Here is a 22,790-nt window from a genome sequence, read left to right on the forward strand (position 1 = left end):
AAGAGTGGAGCTTGGTTTTCTCCCATCTTTCAAATATGAAAGCTTTAAGTACTGTTTATCTGAAGGTGACAGTCTTGTTGGTCTGCTTGGTCTTCCACGGTTTAACTCCTGTTTTTGTTACTCATTTTCCTTTGACTTTCTCCTTCCTCATGCAAGTGGATTATTTTTATAGCGAATCTTGTCAGAAACATGAAGAACTTGTGCTTATTGGTTATTTTGACTAGAAATTAAATAAATGAAGGGTGGTTTCTGACAACTCTACCACGACCCAGAAGGATAAGCGGTTTAGATGATGTGTGTGGGTGGGTGTGTGTGTGTGTGTGTGTGTGTGGTTTCTGACATCTGACTGTATCCAAACTTGAACCACATATAAATATTGCTGAAATTTTATCTGAAAAATTGTTGAAAAATCAAATTTGTGCCACATCAAACCTGTAATGTGAAAATAATAAATGAATATAATCTAAAAGCAGTGCAATCTGATTTGAAAAGATCAGATTAGAGTGTTTACACGTTAGACCAAACAGATCTGTCACATATGTCTGATTATGTGATGTGTAATGTGAATGCAGCAATTGTGGCTCACATCTTATTTGAAAAGATCGGATTATTGCCACACATGCCAATTTACGCAAAAAATCTATACAGATATGGGTGACTTCAATCTTGTAATGTGAATGTAGCCTTAAGCTGTTGTGTTTCCTCCTCCCTCTACCCTTTTTTACCTGCCCTCTTCTTCTGTGTCCTGTATAGGCAGTAGGCGACTGAGATGGGCGTTCGTCTGGGCCGCCTGAGCGACACTCTGTGGCCGCCGCTGTTGCTGCTGCTGTTGCTCTGTGCCTTGCCCTGCTGTCAGGGCCGACCGTTCACCATGGTCGAGCCCACCGTCAACGTGGCTGTGGTGTTCAGTGGCTCCGCCTACCAGCTGGAGATAAAGGGCCGTCTGAGCCGGGAGAACTTTCTGGACCTGCCGATGGAGGTCAACCCCATCACCGTTCTGGTGAACAACACCAACCCCCGGGCACTGCTGACGCGCATCTGTGACACCCTGGCAGCCAACAGGGTGCACGGCGTGGTGTTCGAGGACAACATCGGCTCAGAGGCTGTAGCGCAGATCCTGGACTTCATCTCCACTCAAACGGCTGTGCCCATTGTGGGCATCAGCGGGGGATCTGCAGTCGTCCTGCCACACAAGGTCAGAGTTGGTCTTTGATGCCACTGGGTTTGCAGTTAATGCCAGTTTCTAGAGCTGGCTAGACAGCAGCCGGTGACCTAGGCCAGTGGTCCTGAAGTACCCCTTGCCCTGCAGATTTTAGCGTTTTCCCTGCTCTAACGTAGCCATATCAGCTCAATGAAGGCTTGTTAGTTTGGGTGGCTTCAGCAAAATATTAGGTTAAGTTGGAAAATTGCTCTTGTTCTTTGAGTGACAGAAGTAAATCAATTTCTAGTATTCTAAATATTGACCACAAGGGTCATTCAGCACTTTGGGTGTGGTCATAATTTGAACTCTACCAAAATGTGACATCATTTTGGGCATGATCAAATTTCGAATTTTACCATAACCTGACATCATTGGGCCTCATTAACCATTCTTGAAATTTCTTCTTAAAACTCACTTACATAGTTTTCACAAAGATTCTGACATTGACCAGTGTTTTCTTATTTGGGGTTTGTTCTTAGGTAAGAACAGAATCTACACACACTCAAGAGCACAAAGGTGTGAACAATTCTGCGGTTTACAAACACATCATGAATCTGACATAGACTTTTTCTTAGGACCTTTCACAAGAACATATTTAAGGAAAAACTCAGGAAGATAGTGGTGAATGAGGCCCATTGTTTTGTGTGTGGTCATAATTTGAACTCCACTAAAAAGTGACATCATTTTAGGTGTCATCATAATCTGAACACTACCAAAATGAGACATTATTGTTTTGGTTGTGGTCATAATTTTAACCCAACAAAATGCAATGGCATTGCTTTAAGTGCAGTCAAATTAGGGGTGGGCAATATGATGATATTTTATCATTATTGTGATAAATGACATTTATCACTCCACCAGTATGTGACAACAAAATCACTCCATCAATATGTGAAATCATTGGGCCTTATTCACCAGTATCTTCCTAAGTTTTTTCTTAAATGCGATCTTGAGAAAGGTCCTAAGAAATAATCTAAGTCAGATTCATGGCATGTTCTTGAGCCGCAGAAATGTTTGCACCCTTGTGCTCTTCCAGTGTGTGTAGATTCTGTTCATACCTAAGAAAAAATCTCAAATAAGAAAACACTGCTGAATGTCAGAATCTTCGTAAAACCTGTATAAGTAGGTTTTTTAAGAAGACATTTCTCCTTGAGAACAGTAAGTAAATGAGGCCCATTGTTTTGGGTGGCAATCTGAACCAAAAAATGTCCCACCAAAAAATCACCTTAGTTGAATAGCTGGAAAGAGCATTTTTTAAATGGCCAGATAACTTCCATTTACCTATCATTGTATGAAATCCAGATCCCAAATGTATAGGCTATTCTTGAAATTAATTTATTATCCAATCCATTTTATTGCATGAAAGTGGAGATTCCGGGTCTTTTATTGTGTAAATAAACTTGAACTCAGGATTCATTCTACCAATTTGATTTTATCAGGTATCTCGCTGCAAGCAGTGACAGCATATCATAGGATACCAGGAGCAGATTAAATGCACTTGATAGCCGCACCATCTTTAGTTCTATGAAGCAAAAGAATGAAACCTCATATAACAACAATCGACTTTTATAGGGACTTTTTTCTGCGGAAGTTACGATTGTGTATTAATTGATTGTGTTGTGGTGTATGTGTGTGTGTGTGTGTGTGTGTGTGTGTGTGGAGGGACTGATTCCCAGCCACACCTATCAAAAATATATTTTGTTCTTGTGATTGTTCATGGGATAGTTCATGGTATAAGTTCAGAGCAAAGAAAACACCAAAACGTGCAGCACAGAGTCACTCCAGACTGAGTATTAGGAACCACTGACCTAAGGTACACATCATATGCCTACTGAGATAATGCTTACCAAAAGTGGTTTACATTGCAGCCGCTACTCAATCAAGAAACTGGCCAGCAGCAGGTAAACAAAATTTCTGTCGTATTATAGGAGAGCAGTGGATATGTGAAAGTAATGAGAGTTTCAAGAGTGAAATAGCTGTGCCTCCCTGGAAGGTGAGCAAAACGTTCAACTCAGGAAAAACCCTCCTTCCAGCACAGAACTGAGGCAATTATAATGATAATTAACAGAGTCGTTACTGTCATTATCGTTAACAGACTCAGTTGGTTGCCCCGTCTTCAGTGACTTATGGCCTGGGACAAAGACTCAGAAGAATACAGATAATGCCCTCTGCTGTCTGCTGCCATGTGTACCTGCGCAAATCATTTACACACATTAAGTGAACCATATCTTAGCTATCTTAGCAGCTTGACTGAGTTTTAGCACTTCGATCATCTTCATAATATCATAATGAAATCAGTTCAGTCAGATTACTCAGATAAAAAAGTAAATGAATATCAATTGCAAATTACATTTATGAATATTAGACAATAGCTTTAGACCATTTGTACATGATTGGAATACCAAAAAAGAGACAATACTTGGGAACTTCAGCTATTTTATCATGGAGCTGTTAAAGCGATAGATTGATGAAAAAAAAAGATTTACACAATTTTCATCTCACCTCAAATGTAGTCAATCAGTTGAGGCACATTTGATGCGTCTTTATTTCTGAGCTGGAGCTACAAGGCTAATGTACTAAGTAATGGATGCTAACAGCCTGCCAATTAGCCTGTGCAAAAAAAGTGCAAGCCAACATCATCAAACACTCGCCTCAAACTGTGTAGACTTGTTATGCAATCACAAATGGACTTGCTTTTGTTGTTTCTGACACCATATGACCGAGATGTTCACAAACAGACATACGCGAGTCTGAGTCAACTATCACATTTTACATTTTACTACTGTACAGTATATTATTTTACTCTGTTAATGTTACTACAGCCCTGTGATGGACTGGCACCTGTCCAGGGTGTTTCCTGCCTTTCGCCCAATGATTGCTGGGATAGGCTCCGGTTCCCCTGCGACCAAGAAGAATAAGTAGCTTAGAAGATGTGTGTGTGTGTGTGTGTGTGTGTGTGTGTGTGTGTGTAATGTTACTACGAAACACTAGTGCTTTAAAGTGCCACAGACACGACTGCAAAGTCCGAGGTAACTTTGTGCAGCTAGCCATGACAGCTAAAATAAGAAAAGATATCTCTGTTCTCAGCGTTACCTTGACAGGCCAACATGTTTCCACATCATTCACTGAGCAGAAAATAAACAACCAGGAATAGAAGATGATGACTGCCTATCGTTTAACATTAAACTGTTAGCTTTGGCATTAGCTCAAGTACTGATTTAACCCATAGTGACTAAAATATTTCCCATTGCTTCTGAACGACTAAGGCAGTCAGTTAAATTTAGTAAAAGAAAAAACAATAAATTAATTAATTAAATAAATAAACAGGTATACTACAATATATAATTAATATGACTAACTAATAAACTAAATAAATGAATGAATAATTATTTTAAATTGCAAATGTTCTCCTCTCTCTGCTTTCTTTAAGCTACTACTGAATTTGTTGTACAACCTTGTTGGATAGATGACTGAAGAAATAATGTTACAGCGATTCCCCAATAAAAATGGTCATCTCAATGGTCACCATTCGGAATGTAAACATTATCACAAAGTCTATCAAGTGGTCTTTTTGGTTCTATGTCAGCAAGCTAAATTGTTTTCACTGGATAATGTCTTTCTCTTCAGCCTAAACTAACATGTTTAGCCACATTGCTAACTTTTTGAGATGCACTTTGCGCATGTGCAAACTTCTGCGTATGCAAGTTTAAGTGTAACGTCAACTTTGATAGCATCAACTATTTTTTGTTACACTGGTGGTCTCGAGACTTTTGAAAAGAATTTCAGCTTACTCTTTTCTTTACTCGTTTTTAGCTGCAGGCAATGCATTGTACTAAAGTTAACCCACATGACGAGCCCTTCATTATGGAAAAATCTTTAGTCTAAAGGATAAAAATAAAGCACTACACAAAGTGAACACAGTGTGTAAAGGACAGAGGCAAAACAATCTGGATTCAATCAATTTGTAGATAGTATAAAAAGGAGCCTAGCTAGGATAACAGCAAATTCAGCTAAAGTTTTAAAGACGTGACCGAAGGGTTTCTTATAACGAAAGGCTGAGAGCTGCAGGGCAAAAGTATTGCATTAATGGCTGTGTGTGACTGTAGCAAAACTGACATGAAAGATTCATTTGAAATGTTTAAGTCATTTACAGTACTTAGATTGTGGTCTTATTTTAATTAGGTCTGTGTGTTTTTTTTCTGGCTGAATTTTCACAAGTCATAACTCTTGAGTCACGATTCAGTCAACATGCAACTTGTGTGTAACTTGAGTCTGAACTGCTGACTCAAGTCCTCCATCTGTGAAGCCTGAATTTTGTCTGTATTTTTATAAATTTTTAGATAACATCATACAGTGTTAGAAATTCATTACTTCACAACTCAACATGGTTTAAAGCAAGAGAGTGATGAATTATGTATGCAGTGTGCACAATGATAACTGATAGACAGGATCTACCATCACTTGTTAGCTACATTAGATTGCAACTCCAGTACAAAACTAAAAAAGCTAACTTCAGACACCAAACCTGTCTTGGGTGATTGACCACATTTTGGGCAAATGGGAAAACTGTGTAACTTTATGTATGTATGTATGTATGTATGTATGTATGTATTTATTTATTTAGCTATCACTTTGAGGTGAGCTTCAGCATTACCCTGAAGTTTACTTTATTCGTTACAACACTACCAAGTTTCTTTCCAACATAAACACTGCTATGAGTCGACTAACAATAACAGCTAACAATATATTGTGAGTCTGCGAAGCAGTTTAATAATATGGGAGACATTTGTAATGTGGAATTGCTTTCGCGAGATGGGGTATTGTTATGAGTTCCTCTGAGGTTCCAGCTTCAGGGCCAAACTTTAATTACAATGAAATGACTGCACTCACACACTAAGTCCCAAACAAATCTCTGTGCGAATGTACATTCCCTTAGTGTATGGGCAATCTCTATGAAACATGAGCTGCCCCGTGCTCCATTTCCAAATGGAGCAGAAAAGGGGAATGGACGCTAGCCGACACATTCCAGTATTTTATCGCTTCCATACAAATAACTATGAACAAGGGCAGTGTACTACCACGGCACAGCCCAGTGATTTCCCACACAATAAATACAACATATATTCTGGGAAGGACATGAGGAGATGAAGCAGATTGTTAACTGCCAGCAGCTCTAAATGTATTTCAGAGTGCGCAGCATTGGTTTTTAGCATTAGGCTACATTTGAACTTTGTGTTGAGAGCGCACACATCAATTGACCTGTCCATGCTCCACTCATAAACACATACTTCTCTAGCAACTGTGGTGAGATTGAACAAACTTCATTATAGGCCTGGATGATTTCTAAAAGTAATTAGCACAATATTTCTCTCTTCCTCTTAATATTGAGGCACGCACCCTAACATGTGATAAAAGAATGTGAACCCCAGTTTCCCAACATATTTAGCAAGCTGTTTAAAGTAAATTAGTCCTCTTTAGTTCTCTGTCAGTTTCCCAACACTGCAATTTTTACCTTTTAAGTATCCTCATCAGGTTACTTGTCAATCATCGCCCTATGACCCAGGCCTACTTCACAACCTCACTGAACATTAGAAAAAATCTTTCAACCTAGGTCACTACATAACATTGTTTTTTTTCAGTTTAAAATGCTTGGCTGCCATGCTGGACTGTGTTATTGTAGCTAATCAAAATGCATAAATTTGCCACAGTGCTAACATGAGCTCAATTACACAACAAAAAACTATATGAAAGAAAACCTTGTGAATGATTTAGTACTGGCTAAAACTCTCTCATTAGAATGAATATCATTTTTACTAACATTGAGTAAAGCTTGTCCAAGAAACGAAACAATGGCTATGACACAATAGCTAAGAACACATCTGTGGGCAGACCACGGACCAGGTCATTTTATTCCGTTCCATTTGTTAATTTTCCTGGACAAAACAGTGAAAGAAGAGCGTGACACTAGTAAGGACATATGGCACGACTTTAATAACCAGTCTTATAAATTTACACTCAAATCTCAGAAGAGGGACAGAGTTCAATACATCATGTGCGCAAGACAGAATTAAATTTTTATAGATTTTATGAAAAAAGGAAAAATCGAATAGGATTAATTGGATTATGTAACTTGTCAAAGCGCTTTTAGTGGACGTAACACGTGAATGGTGTATAAATTGCAAGCACTTCTTCATTTGATCGATCTGTTGGACAATAGACTTAAAACACTAAGTCGAGTAAGATCGAGAAGATTGGATATTATGCACTGTGCAAGTCTATTAGATTCCGACAGCTGCTAGGGTAATAAGACCCTCTCTCTGTTGCTGTAGTTTGCTCCCCTGTCCAGCAGCTAAATGGATTTTGGAACTATGATGGGGACTGTGGGCATCTGCGCTGTTTCTCAGGGGCTGCAAAGTGTCATTTGCAGCATAATATACCTCCCAGAGGTCATTTACCCCATAATTATTCCAACTTGGCAACCGCAACACTTGATAATTTATAATAAATTACAAAGTAAATAAAACTGTGAACAGGAGGGGAGCTTACATCGCATGATTTGTTTTATTTATGTCCTGATTATTTAAAGAAGTCATGTCTTTTCTTTTGTTCAGGCATTCCATTCATCCTAAAAGCTGAAGTGATGAACTACACTCTTAAAAAAGATCTTCTTAAATGGTTCTTTATTAAAGGCAATGGCTCTATACAGAACCATAAACACTCCAAGAACCAACCATTTACATACTTAAATGGTTCTTTGCATGGTAAATGTGTTCTTTAGATTGATTCTTCAGATTCAGAGAATGTGTTGTATATGGCTCTATACAGAATCTTTTTGAAAAGGGTTCTATACATCACCAAAAAGGGTTCTTCTACTGTTACAAGCTTGACATGGCAACAACAGCAGAATCCTTTTTAGTGCTATATAGAACACTTTTCAAAAAGGGTCTGAGGAACCCTTTCACAAAGAACTCTTTAATCATGCAAAGGGTTCTTTAAGTGTCAGTGGAAGAATAGAATAATTTTCTTTACTAAAGAACCCTAAAGAATTATCTTCAATGAAGTGTAAGGCTATCGAACAATTTGTTATAGCTACATGAGCGGACAAAATTAGCTTCATCATATAATTTATTTTCAATAATTCAGTAACAATGTGTTCATCATGCAGTGCTCACAGTATCTGGTCATAAAAATTTGATTTCCATTGAGTGAACCAAATTTCAGCACTATTGATACAGCTAACTGGGGGTAGCTGTAGCTTTCCACTTTGCTGTTTGTTGATTTATATATAGTTCTCCCCAGAACACCGTCTAGCACATTCTGCTGCAGGTGCTTTAAAAGTCATTTGAAAGCTGTGTTTGAATGAGAGGACTAGAGGAATTTCTTACAATTTCATTACAGCAACACACAGTGTGCAAGCAGTTGGGTTTCTGCATTTTTATGGATGGTTTGAAGGGTCAAACTACAAAAAACTGTCAACAGCGTCAAAGTCAATGTGAATCGTAGCTCAAAATGCATTTTCCTTCAGTATCACAATGTACTTTCGAGTGAGGCATGTTATAAGGCAGAGCCACTGAACCAGCTGGGTGTTTTCACTTGGTGATAAATTAGAGTGGTGGGAGTGGGACATTATATTAACATTATTATAATATTACTGATTTAAATTATTTTTCTCTGCCCATCAGTGCACGATGATGTAATCTAAAATCAGAAGACATTTTTAAAGTCTCTACACTTTGGTCAAAGATTACAGGAAAACAAGAATTTAGTCTTTTTAAATGATATATGATAAATCATGCTTAATATGACTACCAAGGTATAAAAGTTCAATTTTGATTTCGGACTTTGAATGACAGTGGTTTTAATCATTTATTGTGTTAATGTGTTATTATTGTGTCAATTTATTTTCATTTCATAAAGCAGGAAAACACTGCCCAGATAACTAATCTTAAACAAATTTCTAGGGTGGTCTAAGGCTTTTGTACAGTACTGTTCATCTTATAACAAGGGTTTGAAACCCAGCTGTGCCGTATGACTTCTGTGACAAGACATTTCCTATATTCTCAGTGGTATGGATTCTCTGGCTCATCACTAAGCAACAGCCAGTCCGAGCAAGCCAAAAAAAAATTATCCCAGTTTTCTTGGGTTTCTACTCTTATCATAACAAATATTTAGCTTTGCACTGCTGAGGTACACTATTTTACCTGACACACCTGCAGATTCTCTGCTGTCCACCCAGATGATGTGCTTGGCAATAATAATAATATAATCACTTAAGTTAAACCTTTAGTTGAAACGCCTTTAAAATACCACCCCATGCACTCTGACAGCACGCAGTGTAGCAATGTTTTACTGGCAGAGATTGGCGGAGCTTGTGTGTAAGTGTTTGAGGCACCAGGCTTGGTGTTGAGAGATCCAGCTGATGTGGCACTGCTCTCATTAGTGGCTGGCATGGCCAGGCCCCGTGGCTCCATGACAGCTGTCTCAGGTTCAGGCTGATTAATACCCTCCCTTAGACACTGCCACCCTGCTGCCCAGCCTGCCAGAGCAGGAGCAAGAGGAGAAACCACTGTCTCTGCACAATAACAACAGCCCAGTAAAGTTTACATGATTTGTGACAAACACTGACCTTGACTCACTCGATTTTCAAATTGTACACAATAATCACACTGCTCAAAAGGGTTCTTTGGAGCGTTTCCATAGAAGGACCACTTTTGCTTCCCTAAAGAACCTTCCAATGGATGATTTTTGAAGCCACTCAACTGAATAGCTATTTAGGAAATGCATTGCTTATAGAACTCTTTTTCGCATCTTTTAATTTAACAGTGTAGGGGTGGTTGACATGACAATATGATATAATCACTGTAAATAATGTCACAATAAGCTTTTCGCAGCATATAGCAGGTTTCAAACGTGCCAGTGGCATGTGTTATTAAAGGGAAATTTAATGGGGACCCATGCAAAGCTGGTTTCACAAAAGGTTTCACCCTGTTGTCAGGAAACTGTGAGTATGAATCCATACGAAAAGATACTTGTTCCCATTTTATTGAACGTAGGGCTGTGCAGAATGTTTAATACAAAAAAGCAATGTACTCAGTTCACAGAATTTTGGCATGTTATATTCAGCATGCATAATAAGCATGTTATGTTTAGCATGCATGTGGTATTTAGCAGTTTTTCATAGTATTTTTTGAATTTTATATTTAGCATACCACCCACTCTCAGTACATCATACAAAAAAACAAAGAGGACAAGGCAATAATTGTCCATTCAGTTTCCATGAGTTTGACAAATTGTTGCATATCTTCTTAAAGTCATCTTTAAAGGCACTTGCACGTAGCATGATACCCATGTTTCATATAAATGCCTTGTTATCTTTGTTTTCCAAAACCGATGCAGTAACTTTTTGCACACTATTTCACGTGTCTCTGATGTCAACTGAGCGAAGAATGAAGGGGTTTCTGATGTGATGGGTAAGTCTGTAGTGAGTGCCTGATTGTCCATTCATCGGTTTCACAGAAAATGTAGACAGACACACAAATCCACCAATTAAATACGGTAAGAAGCAGATGACATGTATTTCAACCCCTATTCATAGCCTCATATCTCCAGAAGTGAGTCACGTACAATCTCGCGATAAGATAGAATGGAAATGGTGACTTTACAGATTCAAGAAATGTTTGAAACATATATCTGTGCTGTGTTATGGCAAAGATAGAAAAACAGATACAGAAGAATCAAATCTGACACAGTTCGTCCACCCGAGAAGGTCAATGTTTAACTGAAAACCCAAAAGTCAGTTGTAGCCTACCTTAGCACTGCATCATGAGGCTAAAAAGCCTAGTCATTTTTGTTGAGAAATACCAACATATCAACATGAGCAGGGGTCAGTCTTCAACTGACTTTTTTTGGCCAATAACTCTGAGAGCTGAAAAGCATGGAGTGGTTTTCATCATATCACTGTGATCTATAGCTACTCAAAAAACATTTGTGGAAACGAAACTACATTTAGGATCTCTGCTATATCCCTTTATCAGTGGCTCTGGCGCTATCAGTTACAACTAAGTGGAGTCTAGTAGTCAACTCTATTAACTCTAGCAGACAAGAGTCAGAGCCGACCTCAGAAAACCTGGAACTGTGCATCACAAAGTAGGCCAAAGTTGTGTTCTTGTACCCTCATGCTTACAGTTCAAAGTCTTCCTCAAGTTGAATAAAAAACACCACCTATTTAAACATTAATTGATCATCAGGAAATAAAATAACTTTTCAATCGAAAGCGCTGGTCGAACATTTATGTATTTGGCGGTTAATGGTTAATCAGTTAGTCTTTAACATCCCTAATCCTAGCATTTCTTTACAAGGCCTCTCTGTGTACTAAGAAAAATGGAAAAAATGGAGGGTAACCTACAAACAGCTGGGCAAATTAAGGAAGGTCATTTCAGTGAAGATAATGATTGAGGTTAGTGTAAGATGCTAAAGGGCAAGGTGGGTAACATGCTAAGGCTTAGAAGTTAAATATGAAGTCTCTTATTAAAACATTAGAAACCTTAAAAGTCACCAATAACAAAGTCAGCAATACCAAAAGGACAGTGTAATTTAATATTAATTCTCACTCTTTGAAACAAGCAGAGAAATTCTTGCAACTGGTACATGTTTGTAATTAGAAGAGGTAATATTTTATGTTGTGTAATTTTGATTAAAAAGGTAAAGGTTACCCACTGTTTTTGTCATTTGCTGGTATTGAAACGAATGGAAAAAGTTCAGAAGTTCAGACTTGAATATAAAATGAAAATAAATATACTTCCTTACATGCTAACTAAGTATGTAATTAATCATCATGTGGTTGTGTAATGGCACTTACATGGTATAGAAAAACAAGAATAACTCAAGACTTCAAACAGTTAAGGAGTTACTTCAGCCAGAATCAGATAAGCCTCCATTTGACTATATGTCTCCACAATGGCGAAATGATAGCTTTTTAAAATCTCTTCTTCACTGTTGGCACTCTGCAAAAGGCAGGGGTCCACTTCAGATGGGCTTAAAAATGGCACGTATAATGATTGATTAATGGGCAGCAGTCCAAGCTAGTGGATGGAGTATCTCTGCCAACACAGTGCCTTCATCCATTTCTCAGGCCATTCCCTGATTACCACAGGCCTGCTCCAGCAAAGTGAACCAGAGCAAAATTAGCCTATAAACCCATTTTGTCCTGGGGATATTTTGCTCAATTACTATGCTGATTAGGGCAATTAGAATACGCCATCATTGCCAGGTTTAATCTCACGCTGTGCTGAAGGTAACGCACTAAAAAGCCATCTATTGTCTCTTAAACAGGCAATGCGACACAAGAAGCTTTGCTAAACTCAGAGATGCTTCTTGTATTGCATTTTCGTTTTATTATTCAAAGATTGTAATCCAATTTAGGGCTGTGTAAATGTCCAAATTGTGTTCTCACTCTAGCAGGATATGTATTGGATCTAATCATCCAGCTGAGAAAGTGTCCATAGATCTGCTCAGAGATAAGAATGAAATCAAAGCACGTTCTCTATCACCAGTCAATCATTGATCGATGCTTTAGTCATGCTGCTTGCTGCACAGACACCGGATAAATCAATGATAGTAATCATTTCCGAGAAGCATGCACTGTGGATGTTAACACAGGAGATGCTGGCTGTGTACATGTGTGGCATTTGTAAGTAGTGGGCACTGCCTAAGAAGAACTATTAGTAAAAGGAAAGAAGGTTTTCCAAGCCTTCTCTAACACCACATTTGAGGTATACAACAGTATAGAGTACACTGTATAGAGGCAGTGCTTTCTAAGTTACCAGAGGTAATGTTTAAAAGCAATGTAACATTTCTCAGCTGTCAACAATCCAATCTTACATCAGTATTCCTAGCCTGAGAAATTTAACACAACCAGATCTCAAATACATTCTCAAATAAAACGGTAATAACATTCTCAGCATGACACAGCCTGATATTAACTCTGATATTTATATATCTTTTTTTACTGTCATGACACATTTACAATTAAGTGTTGAAATGACCAGGTATATAACTCAACACAACACAACACTACTGTGTTGGGCTGTCCTGACACCAGAATTTCGACTTCAATGCCAATAAAGTGCAGTGCAAAAGTCAGAGACAATCCTTCATTTAGGCTACGTTCACATTACCAGGTTGAAGTGGCACAAATCCAATTTTTTGCCCTAATGTGACTGAGATCTGATGTTTTCAGGGCTGTGTGGATACGCAAATCTGATCTTTTCAAATCCGACCTGAGACACTTTAATATGTGGTCCTAGATTAGATACGTATCCAATTTGTGGTCATGTGACCTTAATGTGAACGCGTGTGCCATCATTCAGCGTTACCATAGCAGCAGTGCCGAACAGAAGTTAAAGCCTGTAAATGGTGGAAAAGCAACACCTCACCCTTTTCGCCTTCATCTCACTCTAATAATGAACAGCTGAGAGCTGACCACAGTTAATTATCTTTGCAGCGAAGGCTCGTTCTGCTCGTTAGTTTGTTTGCTGATGATGTATGTGACGCACGTGATTCATTCACGTGATGTTACTGAGTAGGATGTACGCATGTGGGTCATTTCAGGACATCGGTTTGTGCACATTAATGGCAGATTTGAATCACTAACCAAAATGAGTGTGAACCGTTTTGTCAGAGAGATCGGATTTGAGCAATGAGGCTTGTAATGTGAACAGCCTTTAAGTACAAGTTATTTATTTTTCAGGAGACATTTCTGGGGAGATTGGATATAAGATAATCCAAAACAAGAGTTTCTAAAACTGGTGCTCATAAAAAAAAGAAAGATACAGAGATGTGTTTAAGATTACTTGCCCTGTGAGAAGCAGAAAATGCAACCGTTTCAAAAAGATTAACATTCAAAAATTACTAAAAGCTATAAAGAACACGAGGCAGTTAAAACTATGCAAGACCTGACAGACCACCAAAAGTCCTGCCATCAGATAAACAGCACTTAAAGCTCTCATCTTTGAGAGAGAGGAGAAAATCAAGCTCCACTCTTGCTTCAGATATGAAAAAATTTACAGATGCTTCTGTCCATCCTTCCACTGTGAGAAGACAACTCAACACTATGGGTCTGATAGGATGTGTAGCTGTTAAGAAGCTGTTCAAAGTTATTGAAAGTACTGAATAGTTTACCACTCTGTAGTAACTTCACTGAAAAAGCACTGAACTGTCCATACATTAGAACAGTGAGAGCATTCGAGCTTTTGTACCTGAGCGCTAAGGCTAGTGCTCTTCTGCAGGAGAGAATAGAGAGAGAGTGTGTTAGAGATGTATGTGTGTGTGAGTAGGTTCTGCTTCACTGGGTCACACTCTCTGTTCATTTAGCCTTACAACCCCTGAGACACAAGACGAGAGAGAAACCCACTTTCCAGCACAATAAGCAGCGCCAAAACACTCTACTGAAACTGGAGCAGTTTATTCTCTACCCCATAATACTCCCTCTTACACACACACGTGCACCAGTGGGAGAGATGGAACTGTTTTTAGGAAATGAGACGATATTGAACTGCTGTAGATTAACTATAGCTTATCTATGTATTATAGAGAAAGGGTGACATCATTTGAATGTTGAAAGGAAGTGTGTGAGCTTGTTTACACCCTGCATTAACATTTTACGTGTCTCCTTTTTTTTAAAATTTATTTTAACGTGGCATCACTGGTGCTCTGGTGTCTGTTTTATCTTATAAAACCTCAGAAAAACAAAATATACATGATACACTCTAAAGCAGACGTGTTAAACAACACATTCTGTCTCTAACTAGACACATCAGTATGTTCAGTTGGAGACGACATACTTTGAGTTACTTTTAGCACAAAATGTGTTGAAATATTTCTTTGCCCACTTAGGCTATGTTCACATTACAAGCCTCATTGCTCAAATCTGATTTTTCGCTCAAATCCGATCTCTCTGACACGATGGTTCACATTAGTTTAGGTAAGTGATTCAAATCTGTCATTAATGTGAACAAACCGGTGGCCTGAAACGACACGCATGAGCACATCCTACTCAGTAACATCACGTGAATGAATCACGTGCGTCATGACGAGCAGAACAAGTCTTCACTGCAAAGATAATTAACCCTGAACAGCCTCAGCTGCATTATTAGAGACAAAGGCGGAAAAGGTGAGATGTGTTGATTTCCACAGGCTTTAACTTCTGTTCAGGGGTGGTGCCATGGTAACGATAAATGATTGCGCACGCGCAGTGGAAAAAAAGCACATGTATTCTGATCTGAGTGTTCAGATTAAGGTCGCATGGCCACAAATCTAGGACCACATACGAAAGTGTCTCAGGTCGGATTTAAAAAGATCAGATTTGAGTGTCAACACAGCCCTGAAAACATCAGATCTAAGTCACATTAAGGCAAAAAATCAGATTTGTGCCACTTCAACCTGGTAATGTGAATGTAGCCTCAAAAATAACAAATTTTGTTACTTTTAACACAATGTTTTAAATCAGAAAACAATATGTCGCAAAAAGTGTTAAAACAGATGACACAAGTGTGTTGTTATTTAACACATCGCTTTTTAGAGTGTACATATCATGTATTGTGAAAGTCTTCTGGTATCACAACATATTTCTGCCACATCGCCAGGCCCTGAAGTATGTATGAAGTATGACACTTACTAACTAGCAGGAGGGACAAATTAATGTTTTGTACTTTAATATTGTACACCAAAAATATGGCTTAACTATTGTACAGTTCAATAACTAAGCTGCTGAAGGGCATCTTCAGGGCCTATTCCTAGATGCAGCGAACAGCATGGTCAATATACGTCAGCGCTCAGTGGATCAAATGTCTCTGAATAAAAGCTCTAGGATCAGCTCTCCACTGTCTGTATAATCATATTCATTAGGGGAGCACATGAAAGGCAAAACGAGTTCTTATATTAGCATTCCTACTCTGAGAAACTGAATACAACCCCTGATCTCATGAAACCCTCAAATGAAATGGTAATACCAACTTTCTCAGTGTGGCACAGCCTGATAGTCACTCCAATATTATATGTCTTGTCACGTCTATACATGAGATTAGTGCTGGGGGCACTGATAAAATTCAATACCATGAATACATGATATTCATTATTTATATGATATACAGATATAATATAGATTACATATATATCATGTATCAAATGATTTTTATATTTGCATTAATAAAGTTAATGAACCCATGCTTCTGAGGTCTGGCGCTCTACTCTAAAAGACCTTATGTAAAAGGTTTTTTTACAAACCTGACATAGATTTTTTTTAACTAGGTTGTTTTGTTATGTCCTGCGGGAACCTTACACAGAACTGTAAACGTTAAAGGAATGGTTTAGTCAATAATGCTAATGCTGCTAACAATGAATGAAAGTGCATAATTCGAACGACATCATGCTAATTGGTGTCATTATTAAATTGACATAATGATAAATGAAATGGCTAATTGGTGACTATTTTCTTCTGTTCCTTGTTAGCAACACTGAACTATTCCTTTCAGAAACCAGACTTTGAGAAAGGAAACTCACTATTTAATTAGTTTAATTACTGTTGTTCTGAACTCAATAAATAACATACATTGTAGATGAGTTTTTCTATGGTTGTCAAAGGATTAAAGTAGTTAATCACAATTTATTGAATTTGCTGAAATTTGACTCTCCATAGGATTTTTTACCTTTTAAAAAGCAGTGCATTTTGTTATAGCTATATGAGTGGATAAAACAAGCTTCATCAGAATGATTGTATTACTACTTCAATAACAGTATATGAATCATGTGAACTGCACTGAAAACCACATGATTTGCTTAGGGTGAATGCAGTTGTCCTGTGAGCACTGTCCAGTGTAGTCTGCAACATACCAGCATCACCATTGTGTTTGGGTTGTATTCAGTTCACTTTAAAAATACTTAGTCTGACCACAGTATACAAATTATGAAACAAAAGTTGCACATAAAAATTATTTACAGATTATCTTTCAGCCTTACTGTGTTGCATTAATGAGAATTTTGGAAAATGTGACTAAAAATAAAATTTAAATCAATTAAAGCACTTGAGTTTATTTTTAATTAATCAGCCACGCATCTTTATTTGTATTTGGACCATTTTACTGAATTACTTCAAACCAATGGTTACCAGCACAACTCTTGGAGAACTACTTTCCTGCAGAGTTTAGCTCTTACCTGCATCTAACATGATGCCCCTCCCAATACCTACTCTCACGCATCTGATCCAGCCAATCTTAGACATCTAAAGAAGTTAATTAGCTGGAGTAGCTGTGACAGATAGTAGTTTGAACTGTAGTCTATAGGAAGGGTAGATCTCCAGGACCAGGGTTGGTGACCACTGCCTCAAACTGTGAACAGTAAAAATACCATAGATACTTATAAGGATTATGTCATGTACTGACTACCGTTTTTGAGTTATACTCAAAATGAGCTAAAATTGTCACCACTGAAACAGTCACAGCTGAAACATTTGGTAGTTACAGTAGTGTCATGATGCTTTGAAAGGGACAATAGAATGTTTAATATTTATTTTAATAAAATGAACATAATTAAGGTACAGAGTCATTCAAAGCAAAAGGATTGCCGTCTAAAGCCCAAGTCAGTTAAAAGTCCAAAATATGTTTTAAAGTCTGCCTTTGAACCAATTTGGTAGAATGATCCATATCTGAAAAAAAGAAAACATTTATTTTGAGGCTTTTTTTATTTTTTCAAATTGGGTCCTAGTATTTGTCATGTTTTTGAGAATAACCTCAATAACATAATCACATTAATATCTCATTAACACAATAACTTTGACACCACTTTTTAATCTATCAATACTGCTACAAAAAAAAAATCAGAGTTGTTCTATGACACCTAACACCAATAATGATGAAACATAGAGATGATATATCACCCAGCACTACACGGCATGTTTACTATCCAGATTACATATCACATTCATAACATAATAAATATCCACCGTATTCTAAGCACATACAGTACCGTGGTAGAGCATGTGGTAGTGACGTTAGTGCAGTGTCTCTGCAGTGTCCTAGTGGATGTACATTAGAAAAATCATGTGACGCAGTGAATGAGTAAGGAAGGGCGATGCAGTGCCAGGGAACGAGCCGCCGCACGCTGCGAGTCACAGGCAACACATATGCCACAATACACTCACACTCACACACACATGCAGCAGAGAGGCTACAGAACCTGATAGATACACCGATAGGACATCTATTTAAAGATATACACGGGCAGTTTCCTAGACTTGGGTTAGGCTTGGCCTTGGACTAAACTGCAACGACAATAGTACAGGTTTGAAAATGCAATTGCATTGATTCTATTGCATCAATTATGCAACATTAGAACTGATTTATAAGTTACAGTAATATTCAATTTTCTATTCAAAATAATGTTCAATTATATATATATATATATATATATATATATATATTACTCATTTTTGGCCAATAATATATATATATATTACTCATTTTTGGCCAATAATATATATATGTATGTATGTATCTCGCTGCTGTCAGAAGAAAAGCTCGTATCTCCAAAACGCTAACTTTACAGGAAAAGGGAAAAACCTACTTTACTTTTAATGTAAGTCAATGGAACCAGACTTTTTCCAAGTCATTGTGGGTGATTTCTTTTGGTCCATTCATCATGAAATTTACACACAATGTAAAGAACAACAGACATTTTGAAAATATGTCAAAAACTGAAAAATGGTGTGTGGGTGTGTGTGTGTGTGTGTTTGTGTGTGTATATTCACCCCCAAAAATAATTTTTAGTCTAGATTTAAGCCTAATCTACATCTGGAACACAAACCCATAGACAGCACCCTCAATCAGTATATGACAAATACAGCACTTTCACTATATATCTGCACACTTCACATGAGGCAAGTGCAATTTGCTGCCTATTTGGCTGAAGCTGGAACTGGAATATGAGGGTGAAATGATGACGAAGAGCAATGTACAGTAGGAGCCGTAGAGAGAAGGAGGAACAGTAGATTTATGCTGTGTGCTATCTCCTCAGTATTCACCATGACCAGCCTGCAGCAGATCAGAGATAGACTCTTCTGATTCTAAAAGAGGCCGAGAGCGATCTCTCTTTGCATTTCCTATTATCTCTGAGTGCTGCCTATTCCGATTGAGTCCACTGAGTCCAGTCGTTCTCAAGAGTTCTTCATAGAAAACTGTGATTAAAGGAAATAAAAGGTCAGTCTACAAGACCTTCAAAGCTTAAGTGTCCCCAGCTCTGCATTCAAATCCACTGACGACAACCATGTATGGCTTCTGTATTACAGAAGTCACTTGGATTACACGCTTCAAATGTTTGTGTTTCAGTCAGGAGTAGCATCAAACCAGGCTGAATCACATACGGCTCTGTACTCCCTAAATAGTGTGCTTGCTATGAAAGTTGGGAAATTATAGCCCTTCAGCTAAATAGTGCATCATTTACTGAGTCCCAAATGACAATTTCTTAGCTATATTTTGCACTGTTGGGTGCAGGATCCAGTATTTAAAGTCCTACATAGTGCGCTATGTAGGGAGCAGGGAGCCGTTTGAGATTCAGCCCCAGCGTGAGAAGAGGGACACCACTAGATTGGTGCTAAATAAGACTCTGTGTTAATTTGGTGTCCAAAAAGTACTTAGAAAGCAAAATTTTTGTATTAAACAGTGCGGTGTTCTCTTATGTTCATTGTTATACAACAAAAAGCTTTTAAGAAAATCATGAAATGACCATAATAAACAGCGATGGGCGACTGAATATTCATTCTTCTCCTCATTCAGCTGTCCAAGGTTGCTTAGCAATGATACCATAAATAAACTACATTTCTTGGCGGAATACTAGTTGATGTTGATTATCAGTAATAATAACTTAATTTTTTTCTGAAAAGTGTGTATTTAATCATATTTCATGTTGGCCACCATTCTATAAAAGCAATACGTGAGGCTTTAGTAAAGCAGCACACACTCCTCTACTGTTTCCATGTTTAGCTGTTGTCGCCACTGTTAGAATAACACTAGGTCTTGTTCTCAGATGCTTGAATTTATCCTTTATCGCCCCCATGGATACTGAGAGTTTTGATCAGACCACCACAGTAATGTAAGGACGCACATTGAGTTTGGACAGAAGGACTGTACAATGCATTGGCTGGAAGTTGTCATTTGACTATTTGCGCTGAGCATATTTCCGGTCTAAGGGTCATTTTCCAGTCAGGGATTAAGCCAAATCCTAGACTACATTTTCCTGTCAGTAGAGAATCTCCATTGAGAATGCTTGCAGTGCAAAGCCCTATTCAGGCGGGATTAGTTTTATATGGGGAGGTGGGGTAATGTAATTATTACCGGTATTTCTCAGTGATTTCAGTCCCGTCTGAATGCGCCACGTCAGGTATTTTTACCGTCTGCGTGCTCCTGTGTCAGTGTGGCTTCCGGCACCTTTTACCTTTTGTAAAATTATAAGTGTTAACTGAATAACGGCTAAATTAAATGTTCTGAGCCGATTTCTTCTCTTTTCTAGAGTAAAGGCAGTGCGTAAACTGAGTAGCCACTTCCATCTCTGTCATTTATACCCAGCTTTCTAATCCTGTGTGAATTGGTCATAAACATTAAAGATGTCCTGTTGTAAACTAGCTTTTGCCCACCTCCTCAGGGAAAATTAATCCCATCTGAATAGGGCTCAAGACTATGCTTAATCCCTGTCCTTAGAATGTTACTACAACAAACAATTTGTACGAGGTCATTCAAAGTATACATGAGTACTGTGGGAAAAAAAAAATCACATCTAATCAAACCTAATTTAAATATATTTTAATGCTGTTACAAATACACTGTGATGTGTTTTTCCTTGCTCCTCTAATTTGCCCTTAAAGTGTTTCATATTTAGGGCAAAGATCACTCAGTGAAAAAAGCTTTGTGATTTTTAGAGCATTGAAAGGGGTCAATGCATACCGGGTGGAATAAACCAGAACATCTCTCATTGTCGCTTTCATCAGCTGACTTACCCTACTTTCAGAATGTGCCAGAAGTTTCTCTGAAGGACACGAGACCGTAACAGTAAAATAGCATTTTGGGAAATGCTACTGAGCATTGTGAACATGCTGACATGATGGTGGTTTGGCTGAAACCTCTGGCCAAAAACAGGACCTGAGTTCCCCAGGAGAAAACTGAGCTGCATTCAACACTGCCTTCCAAACAAAAAAATCAATAACCTGTCATCTAAGGCCTGACATTACACTGAAATATGGACATATTTAATGTCTTCTAAAAAGGGTCAAAGGTCAGAATCGTGTTCAACAACCAAACAGGGTTTATGGGAGTTGAAGACATATCATTGTGGCAGATTTGTAAAGACATACGGTACTGTGCAAAAGTCAGAGACCATCACTCATTTATTTAATTTCCAGCCATTAAATACAAGTAACTTATTTTCAGTGACAGGAACATATGAGGTCTGAGGTCATATGAGACTGAGGTCGTTTGGAGGGCAGGGGCACTCCTGAGGACCTTTTTCAACACCGTGGTTTTATGGAGCGGTCTGCTGGGGCAGCAGCATCTCAGCATTATGTATCTGAGTTTCGGTGGTGTACCAGCTCTCGTCTGGTTGTTAATACCCCATTTTTTCTATAGCATTTACATTTTTTTTTTTTACTTTTCATGATTTTTTTAACAGTATTGAAAACTCCTGTTTTTCTCTTATTTTCCACTGATTTTAACCATCTGTCACAGTTTCCCTCGTCTATCTTTGCCCTTTTCTCTTCCTGCCCCAGTCTAGTCTGTCACCTTCCCCTAGCCATGTGCTTTTGTTGTTGTTTTTGTTCCTGTCTCCTCCCCTATCCTGCATCCTTGTTATCTGTCTCATCGGTGTGTAGTTTGTAGCCCTGCCCTCTCATTAGTCCAAGAAGTTTCTTGTTCATCTCAGTGTATTTGTATATTTGTTTTAGTGTTGTTTTTCTTGCTCTTTTGTTTAGTTTCCTTTTCGATCAATGTCTCTGCTCTTCTTGTTTCTGCTAATCAGTTTCTGGATTCTGTAAAATCTGATGGCAATAAAAACTCTCATTTGCATCCAGTCTCCATGCCCACTATGTTACATCTTCCTTATGCAAGTGGATTATCTTATCTCTAATCTCTTCAGAAAAATCTCCTGACGAATGAACAACTTGAATTAATAGCCATTTTGACAGAAAATTAAATAAAAGCTGGTCTCTGACTTGTATACCGTACAGTATTGAGCTTGAGACTTCCATGAAGAGATTATTTAACTATGCACCTGTTATGTTTCTAAAAGTGGCTTTCACAAATAGCTTGAGTTTCTATATATGATACTGATGTTTGTGAGTATTTGTAAGACAGACACATGTAACATGTAACTGAACCCTCTGTTTCTCATGTCAATTGATAACATCACATCTAATCAAGCTGTGCTGATAAGAGGCCTCCTCACTGTTGGGAAAGAAAGCTTTATGGTTAACTGGACTACATCCTGGCCCCTGAGCCTGACAATATACAGTGTGCTTCCGTTTATAAACACTGGACTATCTAGATACATAGAG

General features: G+C 38.1%; 1 protein-coding gene across 1 annotated transcript in view; it reads left to right on the forward strand.

Annotated features, from left to right (window-relative positions):
- The window catches only part of grin2ca (glutamate receptor, ionotropic, N-methyl D-aspartate 2Ca), a 99,922-nt gene that overhangs the window by 27,169 nt on the left and 49,963 nt on the right, over positions 1–22,790 (forward strand). The window contains exon 2 of the mRNA XM_036590305.1: positions 754–1,195. Within this exon, the coding sequence (XP_036446198.1) occupies positions 770–1,195 (426 nt within the window). The 5' untranslated portion in view covers positions 754–769. The remainder of the gene's footprint in view (positions 1–753; positions 1,196–22,790) is intronic.

Source organism: Colossoma macropomum, unplaced genomic scaffold (assembly GCF_904425465.1).
Source record: "Colossoma macropomum unplaced genomic scaffold, Colossoma_macropomum, whole genome shotgun sequence".
In the NCBI taxonomy this organism is placed as follows: domain Eukaryota; kingdom Metazoa; phylum Chordata; class Actinopteri; order Characiformes; family Serrasalmidae; genus Colossoma; species Colossoma macropomum.